Source organism: Myxine glutinosa, chromosome 11 (assembly GCF_964187855.1).
Source record: "Myxine glutinosa chromosome 11, kmMyxGlut1.1, whole genome shotgun sequence".
Taxonomy (NCBI): domain Eukaryota; kingdom Metazoa; phylum Chordata; class Myxini; order Myxiniformes; family Myxinidae; genus Myxine; species Myxine glutinosa.
This window is the reverse complement of record NC_136271.1, coordinates 8,914,722-8,934,765: the sequence shown is the minus strand read 5'-3', so window position 1 is coordinate 8,934,765 and position 20,044 is coordinate 8,914,722. Positions and strand designations below refer to the sequence as shown.

General features: G+C 51.2%; 1 protein-coding gene across 4 annotated transcripts in view; it reads right to left on the bottom strand.

Annotated features, from left to right (window-relative positions):
* Window positions 1-20,044, bottom strand: part of TMEM62 (transmembrane protein 62) — a 113,210-nt gene that overhangs the window by 79,883 nt on the left and 13,283 nt on the right. For all 4 annotated transcript variants that reach the window (XR_013624890.1, XR_013624891.1, XM_068130123.2 and 1 more), the window contains exons 2-4: window positions 4,503-4,614; window positions 4,165-4,302; window positions 347-392 (exon numbers count right to left, since the gene is read on the bottom strand). Coding sequence is in view for 2 of the 4 variants with exons in the window: in XM_068130123.2 (XP_067986224.1) it covers window positions 347-392; window positions 4,165-4,302; window positions 4,503-4,614 (296 nt within the window). In the remaining 2 variants the exon portion in view is untranslated. The remainder of the gene's footprint in view (window positions 1-346; window positions 393-4,164; window positions 4,303-4,502; window positions 4,615-20,044) is intronic.

Below are 20,044 nucleotides of genomic sequence, written 5' to 3'. Positions count from 1 at the left end.
ATACATGAGAACCATCTCGGTAACGATCTTGGAAAATGGCCACCATGAAAATATTTCCAGATGTCTCTATCGCTAAAATCATTTGAAATATATTTCTTAACACATGTGTAAAGTTTAGTACTTGAATAAAAGTGCACAGTTATTGTGATCTGCCTCCATACTATAAAGAAAACAGCGATGCCCAACTTTTATGTAATTAGAAAAAGAAAAAAAAATGCAAAAACATTACACATGAACATCAGGACATGTGACCCCTGGCCATGGCAGAAAGGATGTTCCCCCAAGCTGGTTAAATACCAAGTCATGTCAGTACATGCATTAAGCTTTCTTATTAAAGAGCTGTAACCTGTAGTAGTTAGTGATGCTGCTCAGAGATGCGATGTTAAAGGCATCTGTAAAAACAAGGAAATTAATAGATTTGTGAAATATTATGTTACATACATCATTGCAAATAAACATCTTTAATAATTAATATCTGCTCCAGATTCACTCCACATTCCTCTCAACCAAAAGAAAAACAACTATCATTTGCATACGTAGTGTGTTCAAAAAGTATCCGACCTTTATTTTTCGTGCGTAAAAAAGAAGAAGCTAGGGAGGCGTTGATTGGTGCACGTATGTAGGCGATCCTAATGCGCACGCGTGGATTTTTTCCCACCTGCAGAAGCTGTCATTCGACGGCAGACCACCGATGAGTGAGGACATGTAAGTGAGCGCCGTCGGATTTTCGTTTTTGACAAAATGACGGAAGAACCTGAACAACGCTACTGCATGCCTTGCTTTTTTTGGCCTCGGGGATGTTGGATGCTTCCATTGTGATGACTGCAACTTGGTTTCTGGGTCGTACCCATAAACCCAGGACTCATCACCAGTGATCACTGTGTTGAGGAAGCTGGGATCGCTGTTCACAGTCTCCAGCATGTCCTGTGCGATCTCCAAACGGAGTTGCTTCTGCTCAATCGTTAGCAGCTTTGGTACGAACTTTGCTGAGATTCTCCTGAAGCCCAAATCCTCCTTCATAATGGAATGAACGGTGTTGAATCTTGCGGATCGTTTCCACTTGGGAATCGCCAAGCTTTACACAAAATTTGATGCAGTAGCGTTGTTCAAGTTTTTCCATCATTTTGTCAAAAACGAAAATCCGACGGCGCTCACTTACATGTCCTCACTCATCGGCGGTCTGCCGTCGAATGACAGCTTCTGCAGGTGGGAATAAATTCACGCGTGCGCATTAGGATCGCCTACATACGTGCACCAATCAGCGCCTCCCTAGCTTCTTCTTTTTTTTTTTTACACACGAAAAATAAAGGTCGGATACTTTTTGAACACAGTAGTATATGCAGGGTGTTCACAAATCCAAACCATAATAAAAAAATGAAATGGGATACAACGGTGTGGTTTGCTACATGTGAAAGAACATCTTAATGTTTTATTGACTTTTCTGTTTCTATGTGTGTCCTGTAACAACTGACGTCACATTTACTGTGAATAGTGTCCTCACAAGAACAAGCACAATGTGTTTTCTGGTTTCTGGAGACCAAATCTCCCATCTCCACTGTATCTGACATCAACTCTTCCTGGGAATTCTTCCAAAGAAATTTGCTCTCTCTCATGCACAAATTTATCCCATCTAGTCTTCAGTTGTCATACCCTTCCTCCAGTCCATGGTACACTGAGTCTTGTGGTGAGGCAGTTGCCCTGAAATAACTTGCCTTTGCCTCTTGGAAGGCTAATCCAACTGAAGGCAATCTCAGTTCCTTTCACAAAGCTCAGAACAAGTGTGTGTCTAGCCTCAGGAGAGCCAGGAAGCACTATCTCTCTACTCTCAAGACTGAACTCTCAAATCTGTCTCCCTCTTCCAAATCCTGGTGGTGTCTGGTCAAATCTGTTCCTGGTGTTTGTTCCCGCTCCATCCCCTCCGTTACCTCAAACGGCTACACAGCTGACACCGCACGTGACAAACCTGAATGCTTAAACTCTATGTTTGCCTCAAAATTTTGTGTCCCAAACCCATCCCTCTCTGTACCCACCTTACCCAGTCGAACCCAGCTGCACCTGGACTCTGTGTCCTTCTCTCCTGACAAGGTGGAGAAGTTTCTGTCAGACCGCAACTCTGATTCTGCAACTGGACCAGACGGCATCAGCCCACGAGTTCTGAAATCCTGCTCTGCCACTCTATCTACCCTCTCTCTGTTCTCTTCACCCTCTCCTTTGCTCAAGATCATCTGCCATCTGCTTGGAAATCAGCCAACATTACCGCTTTACACAAAAAAAAACATGCAAAAACAGATCCTTGCAACGACAGACCAATCAGCCTGCTCCCAATGATCAGTAAGGTCATGGAATCCATCATCGCTTCTGATATTAAATCCTTCCTCTTCTCCAATGACTTGATCTCGGATTATCAATTTAGATTCAGACCAGGTCACTCTACCCTGGATTTGCGGCTTTGGCCGTCTCAACAATGGATGGAAGTTGTTGTTGAACAATGCCAGACCCGAGTTGTTAGACATGTCTCGAGTTGTCTCCCTTGACCTATATCGAGCTTACAATAAGGCCTGGCACCCCACAATGCTCAACAAACTCTCTTATGGTATTCAAGGGAATCTCCACTCATAGCTTGCGGACTTTCTCTCCTGTCCAAGTCAATATGTAGCTCTACATGGAATTCTCTCATCTCTTCTTCCTGTCCAGGCTGGAGTTCTCAAGGCAGTGTTTTGGGTCCTGTGCTTTCTTTAATCCTCACCAATGATCTATCCGAATCTCAGGAAAATACCCCATCTTTTTGCCAAATGCTCCACCCTCTGCCGTACCTTCTCATCCCTCAGATCGGCAGGCTGCAGCCTCTTCACCCTCTGCAGACCTGGATAAAATCACAAGATGGTCAAACACTTGAAACATGTCCTTCAATCCTGACAAAAGTCACACTCTCATGATGTCTCTCCCAAAGGACCATATGGATAAATCCTCCCACCCACCCCCTCACCCCCCTCTCCTCCACCACACCCATCGACTTTCTCAACAATCATCTTCAAGAAGATCTGTCACTGAAGCTTTTGGGTCTCACTATCTGCCTTGATCTTTCCTGGGAAAGCCACATTTCCAAGCTGGCCTCCAAAGCCAGCCTCCGACTGGGCATCCTCCGTCATGTGAAGTCCTTCCTTGGCACACCTGATCTCCTCACCACATACAAATATTTCATCCTCAGCTTGATGGAATACTGCTCTCCCCTCTGGGCTGCTGCTCCTGCCTCACACCCAGCTTGGCTTCACGCTGTAGAAACCAAGGCTTTTAGGATCATTGGTATCTCCGCGCAGAGGCTGAGTCAATGTGTCTTTCACTCTCCCACCACTGGCGGTGATCTTTCTGTCTTCTACAGACTCCTCTCTGGCCTTGCACCCCCTGCTCTGTATGTGTTCTGTTCCCCTAATATTTCTGCAGGGCGCTCAAGGAATCCCAGTTTAGAATAAGTACACCGTATCCCTGCATGTCATATGAGGCGACTAAAAGGGTTGGCTTCAGGAAGGACATCCGGCCATAAAATATTGCCTCAAAAATGGAACCATGACAATTTGTGAGATGTGTGAGAACCAATGAACCAATGTGTGAGAAGTGTTATGATTTATGGGAGCGAGACATGGGTAATGAACGTAGAGCAGCAACGAAGGCTGGAAAGGGTGGAAATGCGAATGGTTCGGTGGATGTGTGGAGTATGGTTGAGAGAGAGGAAGACAAATGATGAATTGCGAAAGATGATGGGAATAGAGCCTGTGATGGATGCTGTGAAGAGAAACCGGTTGAGATGGTTTGGTCATGTGTTGCGGAAGGATGAAAGTGACTGGTTGAGAAGAATGATGGAAATGAATGAAGAAGGAAGTAGAAGACGGGGAAGACCGAGAAAGACTTGGCTAAAGGTGGTGGACGAAGAAATACAGGCAAGGGGGTTAACAAGGGGAGATGCAGAAAATAGGGCAAAATGGAGAAGATTGCCATGGGGCTCGCAAGGCTAACCCCCGCTCTAGCGGGGAAAATGGCCTTAAAATGCCTGTTGTGTAAGGACAGGTTGTTCGCTCGTGTTTTATCAATATTTGTCAATGAATGATAACCAGGAGTAAGAGGGTGGGATTAAACAAACAAGCAGATGCTTAGAGGTTAGAAAACTACCATGATTTCCACGAATGTCAATCCACTTGGTTTTTTCCATCACCCGTGAATGTTTGAGGATGGTTCGATAGGACTGCCACTCTACTTCATATTGCCTGGAACCAAAGCCTTCCTCCGTCTTGGCATCAGTTAGGTCTCCTAAAGTGGGCAACGGTAACAATACATACGAGAGAGATTGTAAATTAGAATAATTAAAAATGAAAAATAAAAAACCTGCTTCTCGTCAGATATGACGTATAAGCTGAGAGGTCATATTCAGATCCATACTAAAAACGAAGTTAACAACCACATGGTACCAATTATCAAAATAAATAAATAAATAAAACTTGTCACTGCACCTGTAACCAAAACAATTGCAGGTTTGATCGCATCAATGGACTCCGTGCAAAAGAGTTCAAAGTCTGTGGTTCTCTCCGGTTCGTGGAAACGACTTATGTGCAGATCAGAGACCTGTAAAGCATTTCACACAACGTAAATCTATAATAATAATAATAATAAAAGATAATGTGTGTCAGTCATTCAGTGTGTATGTGTGTGTGTGTGTGTGTGTGTGTGTGTGTGTGTGTGTGTGTGTGTGTGTGTGTGTGTCCATACTATAAGAGCCATTTGTCTGTCTGTGTGTGTGTGTCACCATTTTTCTCAGATGGTTGAATGGATATTCATCAAACTTTCAGATGTTCATCAGTGAGTTTCGGAGAATGTTTCAGGAAAAGAAAAAGTTTTGATTTTTTTTTTTTTTTTTGCATTTTTGGGGATTTCTTTTCTTTTAATCGCTCTATTGTGGGTATGGGGAAGTGTGTAGGGAAGGAAAGTGCACGCAAAAGGAACAATGGGGAAATGCAGATTCAAAATGTACAAGTGATCACAAGCAATGGAGGGTGCAGCGATATTTACAAGCAGAAAAGAAAATGGACGAGATGCAGATTTATTCCGATGCTTTACCTACTGGCTATACACAATACATGGTACCCATCAGATTATCCATGGAGGAGAAAAGAATGGTCAATGAGGGTCAATGTATGAGGGTCAAAGACAGAGAAAGTATGAGGGTCAATGTCCTCTTGCTTACCGGACCGAAGCAGACATGCCTCTATGACCCAAGCGCTAAAGGAGGGGGTCAAAGGATAGAAATACTGTGGTCTAAGGTGCATTGAGTGTAGAAGGTGCAGAGTGTCATGCGTGTCATGCGAGTGGTGCAAGAGAGCAGCAAAGATGCATTATCAGTGGTGAAGGTGATGTGGAACTAATTAATTTAGCCTTGAATGATAGAGAGAAGACTCAAGAATAAATTGTCCAAAACTGGTTCAGAAGACAATCGGCTGATTTTAATGGAACGTGGGAGATCTCAATTCACTTTTGCAAAGGGTATTACAAAACGCACACTTCAATTCCATTCGCAAATTCTCAGTAAGAGATCTCGTCAAAGTAACACATACAAGAACAGAGTAAAATCTCCAAGCAGGAGTCTCAGTACTCAACATTCAATACAGGCAAAACTAGATTGAGAATATCAACAACTTTGCTGTTACACGGCTATTTATGGTTGTAGATGAAAGCGTGAGGGGTCAGGAGAGGGTCAAAAGGGAGGAGGGAAAAATAGATTTGGGGCCGAAGGAAAGATAACATTTCAGCATAACAGTCATTCGTGATCTCGCCATCCATTTGATTAATTCATGGCGCTGCAGCCTCCTCCAGGTTGCTATCTCTGTATCTTTTCGGCCAGGAGTGTAAAGTCAAACAGAGCTTCTAGCTGTCTTGCAATATAAACAAAGCTCGCTGCTTCTTTAAGATAACGATATGCCAGCGTGACGGAGGACAACTGTTTTTGTCCCAATCTCCCGCCTGGAGAAAAGAGGAGTACAAGAGTTCAGATTCAGAGGGTTAAAAGTTATTGTTACAAGATTCAGTTCCATAGTTTAAATCTTCAATATATAAGTTTACGTTTTAAATCCTTTTCCATTGTCACATGAAATCCTATGAATATTTAATTAAAGAACTTCAAAGTGGTCGATGTGCCGATAAGTCAATCTTAGACGAGCAGGCTCTGATTAATATATGCATTATAATATATGCAATGCTGATTAATATATGCATCAATTAAGCAAGCAATTAAACAATTAAGACTTAAGTGTTTGCAACAACAGGTCGAGGCTCCAGGAAATCCACTCAATTACACAAATACGCAATTAATTTTCTTCCACAAAGGTCACTCCTGAGGGATCGGGCCGCAGAAACGCCGCCAAATGTTGATGCCCTCTTTATTGATGGTGAGTCCGTGTTCAAGGGAGAACAATCAAAATAAAAAAGCCGAGAAAATAAAATATGAGATGATAACCTACTGTGTGAGATCCTACAAGATAAGATATGAGCGATGTGTTTTCGGTGCTTTTCGGTGCGGTACGAATGCTGGGAGCGCGTAATTGTTTTGTAAAGACAGACGGAGCGATTACATGTCCACAGTGCGCGAATGGCCAATTAGCGCCTGTCTGTTCTGAGGTGTAACAGTCCGGCAAACAAAAGCGCTGGCCACAGCTTCCAACAATCCCCTCTCCGTGCTTTCTGCAGCAAACACTGCTCGATGGTTAGTGGATGAGGTGAGGATGATGTCAGCAGTTGAGCAAATCATGTGAGGTGGAAGCCACACATGGTTGTGACGAGTGAAGTGGGAAGGTTTTCAGGTCGGGTGATAATGAATGGCGTGTACAATGTCTTAATGCAATTGAAACTAGAACGGCACTCAGTAGAAAGCATACCTCCACCTGGTTGGCCATATCACTCAATGATGAAGAATCACTTCAAAAATTAAATAATTCACATATCCAAATCCATATTCAGATCTTCACCAAAATCGAATCTATTTGTCCTTGTCAGAAACCCAACCGGTCGACAAAGTTACGTCCAAATCTGTCCATAACCTTTTGAGATATCCTGCTATGTATCGTTTTTGGCCCTATCTCCCAATGGTGAAGAATCACTTAAAAAATTATAGTAGCCGGATCCAAATCCGGATCTTCACCAAAATCTAATCATTTCGTCCTTGTGACATACGCTACATCTCTACGAAATTTCATCCGAATCCGTCCACAACTTTGAGATATTTTGCTCACAAACAAACAAACGGGCAGACAAACAGACAGGGGTGAAAACATAACCTCCATCCACCTTTGGTGGCAGAGGTAATTAACTCGAAAATTATAAGAAAACCAAAATAAAGTGTAACTAATCATTTTTAAAATATAAGCAAGTATTGTGTCCTTATCATGTATCTAATGGGAATATTCAGACACGGGGAAGACTTGAAGATTCAGGTAGTTTAGATTCGGCGTGCAATTCAAACCAGATTTTGGCGCGATATGTTAATTCCTATTAGCGACCGCAGCAACCACTCGCCAGGCAGCACGGAGCTATTAATCTAAAACACTGCAAGCAATTACCCACTAGGAAATGAGAAAAAGGGGGGAAAAAACCTCTCCACCTTCCCCAATGCATTACATCAAATACTAACCCACTACACAGGGGGAAAGAACTATTCGAATCTTCTTCTATGTATTCTTATATTATTATATTATATATTATATTGTTACGGTTTTTAGAACCTTCACTAGTAAATTTTAGTAAATGCATCCCATATAAATGTCCCCCTGTAAATATTCCCATCAATTGGCTTGTTAAAGATCGCATCCTAGTTAGTCCATGAACAACACGTAGCGAACCATAGGACCTCTCCGTAGTTATCTCATTATTATGCGTTTCAGTTGAGGACCTGTTCCCAATAGTTGAACCTGCGTTGCATTAATCAAATAAGATAGGTCCCTTTCAATTTTCCCAAATCGCCTCACCCACGCTTCAAAGTGACGGTCGGGCAGCGTTCGCTGCCCCTTGGTTTGGCTCGTTTGATTGCCCCAAGCCGCCATTAGCCATGCGGTCAAGCCGAGAAAGAAGGGGGGGCGGAGCCGCCAGATCACGGGTGTGGCACGTCGGCTCGTCATCGGAGGTGGAGTCAGCAAGCCCTTACCGGCCAACCAGCACCGTGGTGAGCCAACCGGTAGGCGTGTTATCAGAGCCGGCGGCTTGATTTCCAACACAGCAATAAAAGCGGCTGCAAGGGACTGCTTGGCCAATGGAGTGAGAGGGTTCCGAAGAAGGAGAGAGAAAAAGGTACGAGCTGGGTGAGAAGGTGCAACCTGAATAAGAGAGTCAGTGAGAAGGCACGAGAGAGACGAAACTGCGCGGAGCTGCTTCGGAAAGCCCTACCGTGTGAAACCGAATACGTGGAGCGGCCGTTGGCTGTTCGCTTCCAGCCCGGAGGGTGGACCTGGAGCGCACCTCCTTGCTGTGCCTTCCCCCTGAACCTTCCAGCCCTGCTGTCCCACACCGACGGACCCTTCTCCTTCTTCCAGTGATTCCTGCCTGCTATTCCCTTGTCGTGTAAGTCTGTTGTCTGTCCTGTTTGTTGTCTGGGAAATAATATAAGATTGTTTTAAGGTTTGCCCTGAGTCTTCTTCTTCTTCACTGTATATTACTTTCGTTCCTCCTCTTCTTTGGTTTTGTATATAATTAATAAATTCCACCTGTTTCTTCTTATTCTTTGGTTTCATTCTCCCCCGATCGCTTTAGTCCTTTCTTTCGATTGAGTACCTGCGGCACGATTTGGCTAACGCTTTTGTAGTGAAATTATACCGAAGGTGAACCCAGGGTGTGCTCGCTTCAAAAGGGGCGTCTATAAGACCCGGGACAACCGGGGCGCACGAACACTCCAGCGGCACTCACTGAGACATAGTCCTGTAGTTTGAATGGTATGTATGCCCCTATATGCTGCGCTGATTGTTTTCTCTATTGGTATCGGCCATTGCCCATGAAATACTCTGAATCTAATGTCTGTTGCATGAATGTATTTTTACAGGATGTTACTTCAGATCTAAATGATATTAAACCTACCCAAGGGTCAAGTCGTGTCTGAGCTTGATTTTCACGACATTTAATATCATTTAGATCGACGAGATGACTGAACACAAGATGATCGTGGTACCGACTCTCGATGCGGACGCACAAGCTGAGGAGTCGGGGTCGGTGTTCACCCACTGGCTCAAAACGCTGGAGAATTACTTCGCCGCTTTTGAAACGGAGCCCACCGCCGTGGCGAAACTGTCCGTGTTACAGTCGAAGGTCGATCACCGCGTTTACCAGAGCATTTCTCGATTTGAGACGTATGCCACGGCTCTGGCTGAACTAAAGCGACTCTACATAAAGAAACGGAGCGCCGTGCACGGCCGGCATCAACTCTCCCAGCGGCGACAACAACCCTTGGAATCGATCGATCGCTACGCGCAGGAGCTGCGTTACCTTTTGGCGGACTGCGTCCAAGAGGTACGGACTCATGAGCAGGTCCAAGATGACCTTTTGCGAGATTCCTTCGTCGCTGGGATTAGTTCTACAGTCTTGAGACTTCGGCTCCTGGAGACCGCGGAGCTGACATTTACGGAGGCTCTGCGGCTGGCCCGCATCTTCACGGATGCCCGTGAACAATCCACCGCTTATGATCACCCACGAGTCGTGGCGGGGACTTCTCAACTCGCGCGACCGGAGAGGGTTACCGCCGAGGATATGGGGGAAGACCCGACCTCGGCCAAGTCTCTGGGTCTGGGTGCTCCGGAAGCGGACTCCGCTCCCGGCCTAACGGCTGCGGCCGCTGCCCGGCCACGACCTGACCGGTATGCGAAGTGTTATTTTTGTGGGAATCGGCAGCACCCTAGAGCTGAATGCCCGGCTCAGGAAGCAATATGCCATCTGTGCTCCACCAAGGGCCATTTTGCAAAGGCCTGCAGGAAGGCCGCTCGGGGCACGCGCACCCGCGCGACCTTGAATGGGCTCATCGCTGAGCCAATGGATCGAGCACTGGACGGGGCGCCCCACTCGGCTTTGATGAGCAAACCTCCCTCTTGCGGGCCCCTGGCTGCACGCACGACCTTGGTGAGATACGCCGGGCCGCCAAAACACATGGCGCGAATGCGACCGGTCGCGGAGCGACCGACCATGACTGGCGTTCGAACGCCACCTTCAAGCAGACGACATGCTCCTGCTTTGGAAACTCCTCTCGATGTGCTGTCACCGCAGCACGTGACTCGAGCGCCATCTGACGGCGGCTCTTACGAATCACACGCCCTCACTCCGGCCTATGAAACTGCTGAGGAGCCACCTGTGCGCTTGTCACGGGGTCCTTCCACAGGCTGCCCGAACGACCGGCAAACTGCAGCCGGCGTGGGAACGTCTTCTGACTGTGGGTTTTCCGATGTACTTGAAACTGCAGAGGAGCCACCTATCCGCTTGCCACGGGGACCGAACGACCGGCAAACTGCAGCCGGCATGGAAACGACCTCTGACAGCGGGTTTTACGATGTACATGACACTGCAGAGGAGCCACCTATGCGCTCGTCACGAGGATCCACCATGAGCGACCGGAAGACTGCAGCCGGAGTGGGATCCACTCGCGAGGCGCGATCTTCTCGCCCGGACGGCGCAATCCCTGCCGGGTCGGCCGGTCTTGCGCAGGCCATCATTCCACTCACGGTCGCGGGCGTTTTTGCGCAAGCTTTGATCGACACGGGGTCTACGGATAGTTTTATCGATCAACGCCTGGTGCATCAACATGGGTGGCCGGTTCTCGGGACTACACGACGGATCTTCATGGCCTCCCAAGGACTTCGGCTGAGCACGAAAGGGGCATGTCGATTGACACTTGTGATAAAGGGACACACGTTCCCAGATGTGTATCTCATGGTATTACCTGCATTATGTGCCGACGTTCTGTTAGGTCTTCATTTCCTTAAGCGACATGGACATCTGGAAATAGACTTCGGTGGGCCGGACACGTTAGCTGTGTGCGCCCTCGCTCAGATGGACGTGGAACCTCTCTCGCTGTTCCCCAATCTGACCGCTGATTGTACCCCTGTAGCCGTAAAATCGCGGCGCTACTCTCGCGCAGACGCGCAATTCATTGCAGAGGAAACGGCCCAGCTCTTAAAGGACGGTATCATTGAACCCAGTAGGTCGCCGTGGCGGGCCCAAGTCTTAGTGGTGCGCAGTGAGGCCCACTGCCGGCGCATGGTAATCGACTACTCGCAAACGATTAATCGTTTTACCCAGCTGGATGCCTACCCCTTACCTGGGATGGATGCCCTGGTATGCCAGGTGGCCCGGTATTCCGTTTATAGCACTCTCGATCTGCGTAGTGCGTATCATCAAGTCCCCATCTCTCGGGCTGATCGCGTCTATACGGCCTTTGAATCGGGTCAGCGGTTGTACCAGTTCACTCGACTTCCTTTTGGGGTAACTAACGGGGTCACTTGTTTTCAGAGGGCTATGGATGACCTTGTTGCGAAGGAGAACTTGACCGATGTCTTTGTCTATCTGGACAATCTTACGGTTTGTGGGTACGACCAGGGGCATCACGACGCTAATCTGAAACGCTTCCTCGAGGTCGCGCAGAAGTATCGCCTAACCATGAATGAGGGCAAGTGTCGTTACTCTCTACGCACGGTAGACCTTCTGGGGTACACCGTGACCCATGGCTCTGTCTCTCCGGATAAGGAGCGTCTGCGACCTTTGCTCAATATGGCTCCGCCTAGCGATCGGGCTTCGCTGAAACACGCTCTTGGGCTGTTCGCCCACTATTCAAAGTGGGGGCAAAATTTCTCCACGAAGCTCCGCCCCCTCGTGGCCTGCGACACGTTCCCCATGGGCCCGGCCGCCATGGCGGCCTTCGAGGGCCTTAAAGCCGACATCGCTAGCGCCGCTGTCGCGACGATTGACGAGAGTGCATCTTTCGTCTTGGAAAGTGATGCCTCGGATCATGCGATAGCGGCGACCCTCTCCCAAGGGGGACGCCCTGTAGCCTTCTTTTCGAGGACGCTCACCTCCGCTGAGCGGAGGCATTCGTCTGTCGAAAAGGAAGCGTACGCGATCGTCGAATCAATTCGGCGGTGGCGGCCGTATCTGCTTGGGCGGAGTTTCCAAATCGTCACGGACCAACAAAGCGTTGCATTCATGTACGATACCTTACATGCTCAACGCATTAAGAATGAGAAAATCACCCGCTGGCGTATCGAACTCGCTGACTTCTGCTACACCATCAAATACCGTCCGGGGAAGGATAACCAGGTCGCCGACGCCTTATCGAGGCCGGCCACTTGCGCGGGGGTTGTAACTTTGGAGGGGCTGCGCGTTCTGCACGGCAATATTGGTCATCCCGGGGTAGCGCGTTTCGCGCATTTTGTGCGCAGTGGTAATCTGCCGTACTCGATTGAGGACATCCGCCGGATCTGCAGTGATTGCACTATCTGTGCGGAGCTCAAACCGCGGTTTTACAACCCTCCTATGGGGACGCTGGTTCGGGCTACTAGACCGTGGGAGCGCTTGGCGATGGACTTCAAAGGTCCGCTGCCGGTGTCAAGTAACTCTCGTTATCTGCTCACTATCGTTGATGAGTATTCGCGATTCCCCTTTGCTTATACGTGCGGGGATATGTCAGCTGCCACCGTTATACGATGCCTGCAGAATTTGTTTTCTATGTTTGGGTATCCGGCCTATGTACATACCGATCGGGGTGCGGTGTTCCTGTCTCAGGAGGTGAGGGGCTACTTGCTCCAAAATAATGTCGCTTCGAGCTACACCACCCCGTACCGGCCCCAGGCTAATGGGCAGATCGAACGCTTTAATGGGATTATATGGAGGGCCGTCATGCTCAGCCTCAGGACCCTCGGCCGGGGCCTCGATAAATGGGCGTGGTCGCTACCTGCGGCTCTAAACTCGATCCGGGCTCTCCTATGTACCGCCACTAACCAGACACCTCACGAAAGACTGTTCCACCACCCGAGAAGCTCGGGTAGTATTCAATCTTTACTCAGCTGGCTCGCTGAGCCGGGGCCCGCCTATCTCAAACGAGCGGTTCGCGCTAGCAAGTACGACCCCCTCGTTGACAAGGTGCGGGTCCTCCAGGCTAATCCCGAGCATGCTCGTGTGTTAACGGCGGACGGCCGCGAGTCTACTGTCTCCGTGCGCCATCTCGCCCCTTGTGGGGGCGGTGACGGAGATATCGACGAACCCATCTACGAGTCTATGGACTCGACCGAAGCTTCCACTACGGAACTACTACCGCCGCTTCTGTCATCACCTCCTCCTTGGCCTGATGGCTCTGGGGCACCCCCTCCGACACCCACCTCCGGCAGCTATTCCGACGCGGGGGACTCCGGGCTTGGGGACCCCGTACCTGGTAGTTTCCGAACCCGAACTGGCAGGGTCGTTCGCCGCCCCGACCGCTACGGGTGGACCGACTGACGTGGGTTGACGTGCCCCTTTCGATTGTTGCTGACGCTTGCTTGCAACCTGCCTAGCGGCAGTATAGTTTTAACGGCGGGGAGAATGTAGTGAAATTATACCGAAGGTGAACCCAGGGTGTGCTCGCTTCAAAAGGGGCGTCTATAAGACCCGGGACAACCGGGGCGCACGAACACTCCAGCGGCACTCACTGAGACATAGTCCTGAAGTTTGAATGGTATGTACGCCCCTATATGCTGCGCTGATTGTTTTCTCTATTGGTATCGGCCATTGCCCATGAAATACTCTGAATCTAATGTCTGTTGCATGAATGTATTTTTACAGGATGTTACTTCAGATCGAAATGATATTAAACCTACCCAAGGGTCAAGTCGTGTCCGAGCTTGATTTTCACGACAGCTTTATAATCGGGTTTAGTCTCTTGATAACGGCCCGAGTCGCAGCTCGCTTCGCTCGGCGCAATCCAATCACGCTGTGGCCTGGGTGGGAGTATTTCCTCGCTTTCGGCCTGTGGTAGTACTTAGGTATTAAGACAAATTGGGCTTACAACCCCACTTACCATCGACCGGAAGTGACGTCATACCCCCAGGACCGGTCGGCCGGCTAGCTTAACAGGACAAGGGGATTAACCACCCCCCTTGCTAACGGGAGTGCCGTCCCCCGGATCCGTAACAATATATATATAAAATAAAGTTTTTGTTTGTTTGTCTGCATGCGCTAATCTCCTGAACGGTGAAAGATAGGAGGAAACCTCTGAAACAAAAAATGTTGGGACGGGCCCCGGGACGGTTATAGGGTAGGTGGCGAAGCCGGTCGAGGCCGCCTCGGCCGGGCTGGGCCCATTTCGCAATAAATCTTCTTCTTCTTTCAAAATTCTCTTGAAGGACAACTTATGCACTTAATAGGATTATCTGACTGATTGCAACACATGTTCTCAAAATTCTCTCTCGCGGGGCCCAACAGAAGAAAGAACAAGGAATCGTTGAGCACTAACTGATACTGGGCTCGCGTCAGACCTATGTACAGAAGATTAAATTCATTCAAAAAGATGGTGTACGTCGTAGGCCTTGCCTACTATTGGGCTGCGCAGTTTTCTGCTTATAAAGGTGTCTACATGAATTTTTTGTTTAAAGTTGTGCATATCATCACATGTCTGAAGTTACAAACTATTGAATTACATCAGGTTTGTAGATACATGCCTCACAACCTCATGTTAACGCTGATTCGATTTTTGTTTTAAATTCTTGGAGTCGTGAAGATAGATTATTTATCCCATCTCGTCTTCAGTTGTCATACCCTTCCTCCCGTCCATGGTACACAGAATCTTGTGGTGAGGCTGTTGCCCAGAAACAACTTGCTTTCGTCTCCTGGAAAGCAAATCCAACAGAAGGAAATCTCATTTCCATTCAAAAAGCCCGAAACAAGTGTGTGTCCACCCTCAGGAGAGCCAGGAAACAATATCTCTCCGTTCTCAAGACCGAACTCTCTTATCTGTCTCCCTCTTCCAAATCCTGGTGGCGTCTGGTCAAATCTGTTTCTGGTGTTTGTTCCCCCTCCATCCCCGCCCTCACCTCAAACGGCTACACGGCTGACTCCGGACGTGAAAAGCTGAATGCCTCAACTCTGTGCTTGCCTCTAAATCTTGTGTCCCAAACCCATCCCTCTCTGTACCCACCGTACCCAGTCGTACCCAGCTGCTCCTGGACTCTGTGTCCTTTCCTCCTGACAAGGTGGAAAAGTTTCTGTCAACCCTCGACTCTGATTCTGCAACTGGACCTGACGGCATCAGCCCACGGGACCTACAATCCTGTTCTTCCGCTCTTTCACTCCCTCTCTCTGTTCTCTTCACCCTCTCTTTTGCTCAAGGTCATCTGCCATCTGCTTGGAAATCAGCCAACATCACCACTTTGCACAAAAGAGGTGCAAAAACAGATCCTAGCAACTACAGACCAATCAGCCTTCTCCCAATTATCAGCAAAGTCATGGAATCCATCATTGTTTCAGATATGAAATCTTTCCTCTTCTCCAATGGCTTGATCTCTGATCATCAATTTGGTTTCAGACCTGGTCACTCTACTCTGGACATGCTGCTTCTGCTTTCTCAACAATGGATGGAGGTCCTCAATGCCAAACAGGAAATTAGAGCTGTCTCCCTTGACATATCACGTGCCTTCGATACGGTCTGGCACCCCGATCTGCTCACCAAACTCTCCTCCTTTGGTATCCATGGAAATCTCCACGCATAGCTGGCGGACGTCCTCTCTAGTCGAAGTCAACGTGTGGCCCTGAATGGGTTTCTCTCATCTCCTATTCCTGTTCAGGCTGGAGTTCCCCAAGGCAGTGTTCTGGGCCCTGTGCTTTTTCTGGTCTTCATCAATGATCTTTCTGCCTCTATGGAAAATCCTCTCTGTCTCTTTGCTGATGACTCTACTCTCTGTCGCTCCATTCCTCATCCCTCAGATTGGCAGTCTGCAGCCTCCTCACTCTCTGCAGACCTGGACAAAATCACAGACTGGAAAAACAAGTGGAACATGTCTTTCAATCCTGACAAATCTCACACTCTTATGATGTCTCTGCGAAAAGACCGACTGGACAACCCTCCCATCCACTTTCTGAATAATCCTCTCCAAGAAGTTCTGTCACTCAAGCTTTTGGGTCTCACTATCTGCCATGATCTTTCCTGGGAAAACCACATTTCAAATCTGGCCTCCAAAGCCAGTCGCCAACTGGGCATCCTCCGTCGTGCGAAGTCCTTCCTTGGCACACCTGAGCTCCTCACCACATACAAGGCTTTCATCCACAGCTCAATGGAATACTGCTCTCCCCTCTGGGCTGGTGCTCCTGCCTCACACCTAGCTTGTCTTCACGCTGTTGAAACCAAAGCGTTCAGAATCATTGGAATCTCCCACGATGAAGCTAACTCCAAGGGCCTTTCACTCACTCACCGCAGGCAGGTTGGTGGTCTTTCCGTCTTCTACCGACTCCTCTCTGGCCTTGCCCCCCCCAAGCTCTCTCTGGGCTCTGTCCCCCAAATATTCCTACAGGTCGCACAAGATCTGCCTGCAACCCTCTTATGGTTAAACTGCCAAAATCAAGACTCTCTGCTCACCTTCACTCCTTCATTCCTCTCTTCTCTCACCTCTGGAACAAACTCCCTCACTCTCTTCAATCCCACTCCACCCTCCAGGTCTTTAAAACAGCTGTTCACCACCATCTCTTATCTTCCCCCATCCAAAACCTTGATCTTTTGTACCCCCACTAATTTCACCCCAAATCCACTTTTTTGAAATACCAACTTCTGTCCTGGAAGTCCTTGGTGTCCTTGTGTTTTATACTTCTCCCACCCCCCCTCCCACACCCCCTTTCCACTCCTTCTCCCCCCAAGCCCTCTCCCTCCCACACATCTTCTTGTATGTTTGTGTGCTTCCCCTTCTCTCCCCATCGTCTTCCGCTCCCTCTTTTTATATATTTTGTTTGTCTGGTTGATTTGTTTGCGAAATAAATGTTAGCTCTTTCACGAGCCTCGATTCGGGATACAAAAATTAATAAATAAATAGATAAACCCTCGTTGAAAACAAATTGCGTGAAAATTCTTTCACTTTTGATCGATTTACCATGCCGAGTGACTTTACATGGTGCTAAAGCGCGGCGTGACGCGCGCTGCTTGTGAGCAAGGAGGAAGCGGACAAGCGGTAACATATAAACGTCTTTATTGTAAGACTACACTGTAACACTGAACTCCTCCGGGCTGGTCGCCCGGGGTATATCATGAGGCCACGCCTACCCCTCGGGCGTGGCCACCGCCCACTCGGTGCGTGGAATGATGTCACCACGCCAGTGGGCTTTTGTGTCCGCCACACGCGCCCCCCCAGAATTCCCGCGCACCTGGAGGGCCAGTTTGCGGGGCAGACGAATGACCCGGCCGAAGCGCCCCCTGGCGATCGGCGGCGTCCGGGGTGCAGGGATACCAGGTGGGATGCCCCTGGCTGCCCCTGGGATGGGTGCAGGACCGGGGGGCGCCGTGGCGGCGGGGCTGGGCGGTGCCGGGGGTCCGCCCGCAGGAGGGCGGCCCCGACGTGGGGGTCGGGCCACTGGCGGTGGATGGTCCACATCGAGGTGGGCCGGCTTGAGGCGGTCTACCGAAACGCGGTCAGGAGTACCGCCGATGTCCAGGGTGAAGTGCTTCGCCCCGGTCTCCAGCACGCGGAAAGGCCCGTCGTACGGGGGCCGCAGTGGTGTCCGATGGGCATCGTGGCGGACGAAGACGTACTCCGCCGTGCGAAGCTCCGGGGCGACGTGCGTCGGTGGGTGCCCGTGGCATGCCGTTGGCACCGGGGTGAACCTCTGGGCGGTCTCTTGCAGAGCGGAGCGCTGCTGTGCCGCGGACCATGGTGCCGTGGAGTCGGGGAGGAACTCGCCCGGCACCCGCAGCGGTTGCCCGAAGACCAACTCCGCCGCGGATGCGCGCAGGTCCTCCTTGGGCGCCGTCCGGAGGCCCAGCAGGACCCAGGGGAGCCTGTCGACCCAGCCGCCGTCGCGGAGGGTGGCCCGGAGCGCGGCCTTCAATGAGCGGTGAAATCGCTCACACAGGCCGTTAGCCTGGGGGTGGTAGGCCGTGGTTCGGTGCAGCCGGACCCCGAGCCCCTGCGCATCCGCCCCCCAGAGCTCCGAGGTGAACTGGGGGCCGCGGTCGGATGAGATGTCTGAGGGGGCGCCGAACCGGGCGACCCAGGTGGCGATGAAAGCCTGCGCGACATCGGCCGCCGTTGTCGACGCCAAGGGCACGGCCTCCGGCCACCGGGTGGTGCGGTCCACCATGGTGAGGACGTAGGTGAAACCCCGCGAGGGGGGCAGAGGTCCCACCAGGTCCACGTGGACGTGGTCAAACCGGCGTTCCGGCACCGTGAACGGGGCCAACGGGGCCTGGGTGTGCCGGTGCACCTTGGCGCGCTGGCACGCGAGGCACGTCCTGGCCCAGCCGCGGACGGCCTTCCGGAGGCCATGCCAGACGAACTTGTCGGCGATCAGCCTTTGGGAGGCCCTCGCGCCCGGGTGGGACAGGCCGTGGATGGCGTCAAACACCTGGCGCTGCCAGCCCGCGGGCACAATGGGGCGAGGACGCCCGAGGGAGACGTCGCACAAGAGAGCTGCGCCCGCGCCGTCGAACGGCACCTCGGTGACGCGGAGGCCCGTGACGGCGGTCCACAAGGCCTGGACGTCGGGGTCAGCGGCCTGGTCCGCTGCCATCCGGGCATAGTCGATGCCGAGGTGGACTGCGTGGGCGACGGCCCGGGAAAGGCAATCCGCCACCGGGTTGTCCTTCCCCGCGACGTGCTGGATGTCCGTCGTGTACTCGGACACGGCCGAGAGGTGACGCTGCTGCCGGGCCGACCACGGCTCGGTGACCTTGCCCATCGCGAAGATCAGCGGCTTGTGGTCGACGAAGGCAGTGAACGCCCGGCCCTCGAGCAGATGGCGGAAGTGCCTGACCGCCAAGTGAAGTCCGAGCAACTCGCGGTCGAAGGTACTGTAACGGCGTTCGGGCAGGCGAAGCTGCCGGCTAAAGAACGCCAGCGGTTGCCAAGCTCCACGCACCCATTGCTCGTGCACCGCGCCCACCGCGTAGTCCGAGGCATCGGTGGTGAGGGCGATCGGTGCATCGGGCGCCGGGTGCGCGAGCATGGTGGCGTTAGCCAAGGCGAGCTTCGCGCCCGTGAACGCCGTGTCCATCTGCTCGGTCCAGGTAACGTCGCCTTTGCCCGGCTTACCTCGGAGGGCTTCGTGCAGGGGGCGCAGGAGCTGGGCGATACGGGGCAGGAACCGATGGTAAAAGTTCACCATGCCCAGGAACTCCTGCAGCCCTCTGATCGTGCGGGGGCGCGGAAACCCCTTCACCGCCTCCACCTTGGCCGGCAGGGGGACGGCGCCGTGCCTGGTGACACGGTGCCCCAGAAAATCGATTGTGGCGGCGCCGAACCGGCACTTTGCGGGGTTCACAATCAGGCCATGCTGGCCCAGGCGTTCGAAGAGCGTGCGGAGGTGGCGTAGGTGCTCTTCGCGGGACGCGCTGGCGACGAGGATATCGTCCAGGTAGACGTAGACAAAATCCAAGTCGCGCAGGACGCTGTCCATCAGTCGCTGGAACGCCTGAGCCGCATTCTTCAGACCGAAGGGCATGCGCAGGAACTCGAAGAGTCCGAATGGCGTGATGACCGCCGTCTTCGGGACGTCCTCCGGCCTGACGGGGACCTGATGGTAGCCGCGTATGAGGTCCACCTTCGAGAAGAAGGACCTGCCCGCCAAACGGGCGGAAAAGTCCTGAATGTGGGGGACGGGGTAGCGGTCGGGAGTCGTGGCGCAATTGAGACGGCGATAGTCCCCGCACGGTCGCCATCCCCCGCCGGGCTTCGGCACGATGTGCAGCGGCGACGCCCAAGCGCTCTCTGAGCGCCGAACGATGCCGAGTCGCTCCAGGGTAGCGAACTCCGCTTTTGCCACCGCCAGCTTCGTCGGCTCGAGGCGGCGTGCCCGGGCGTAGACCGGTGGC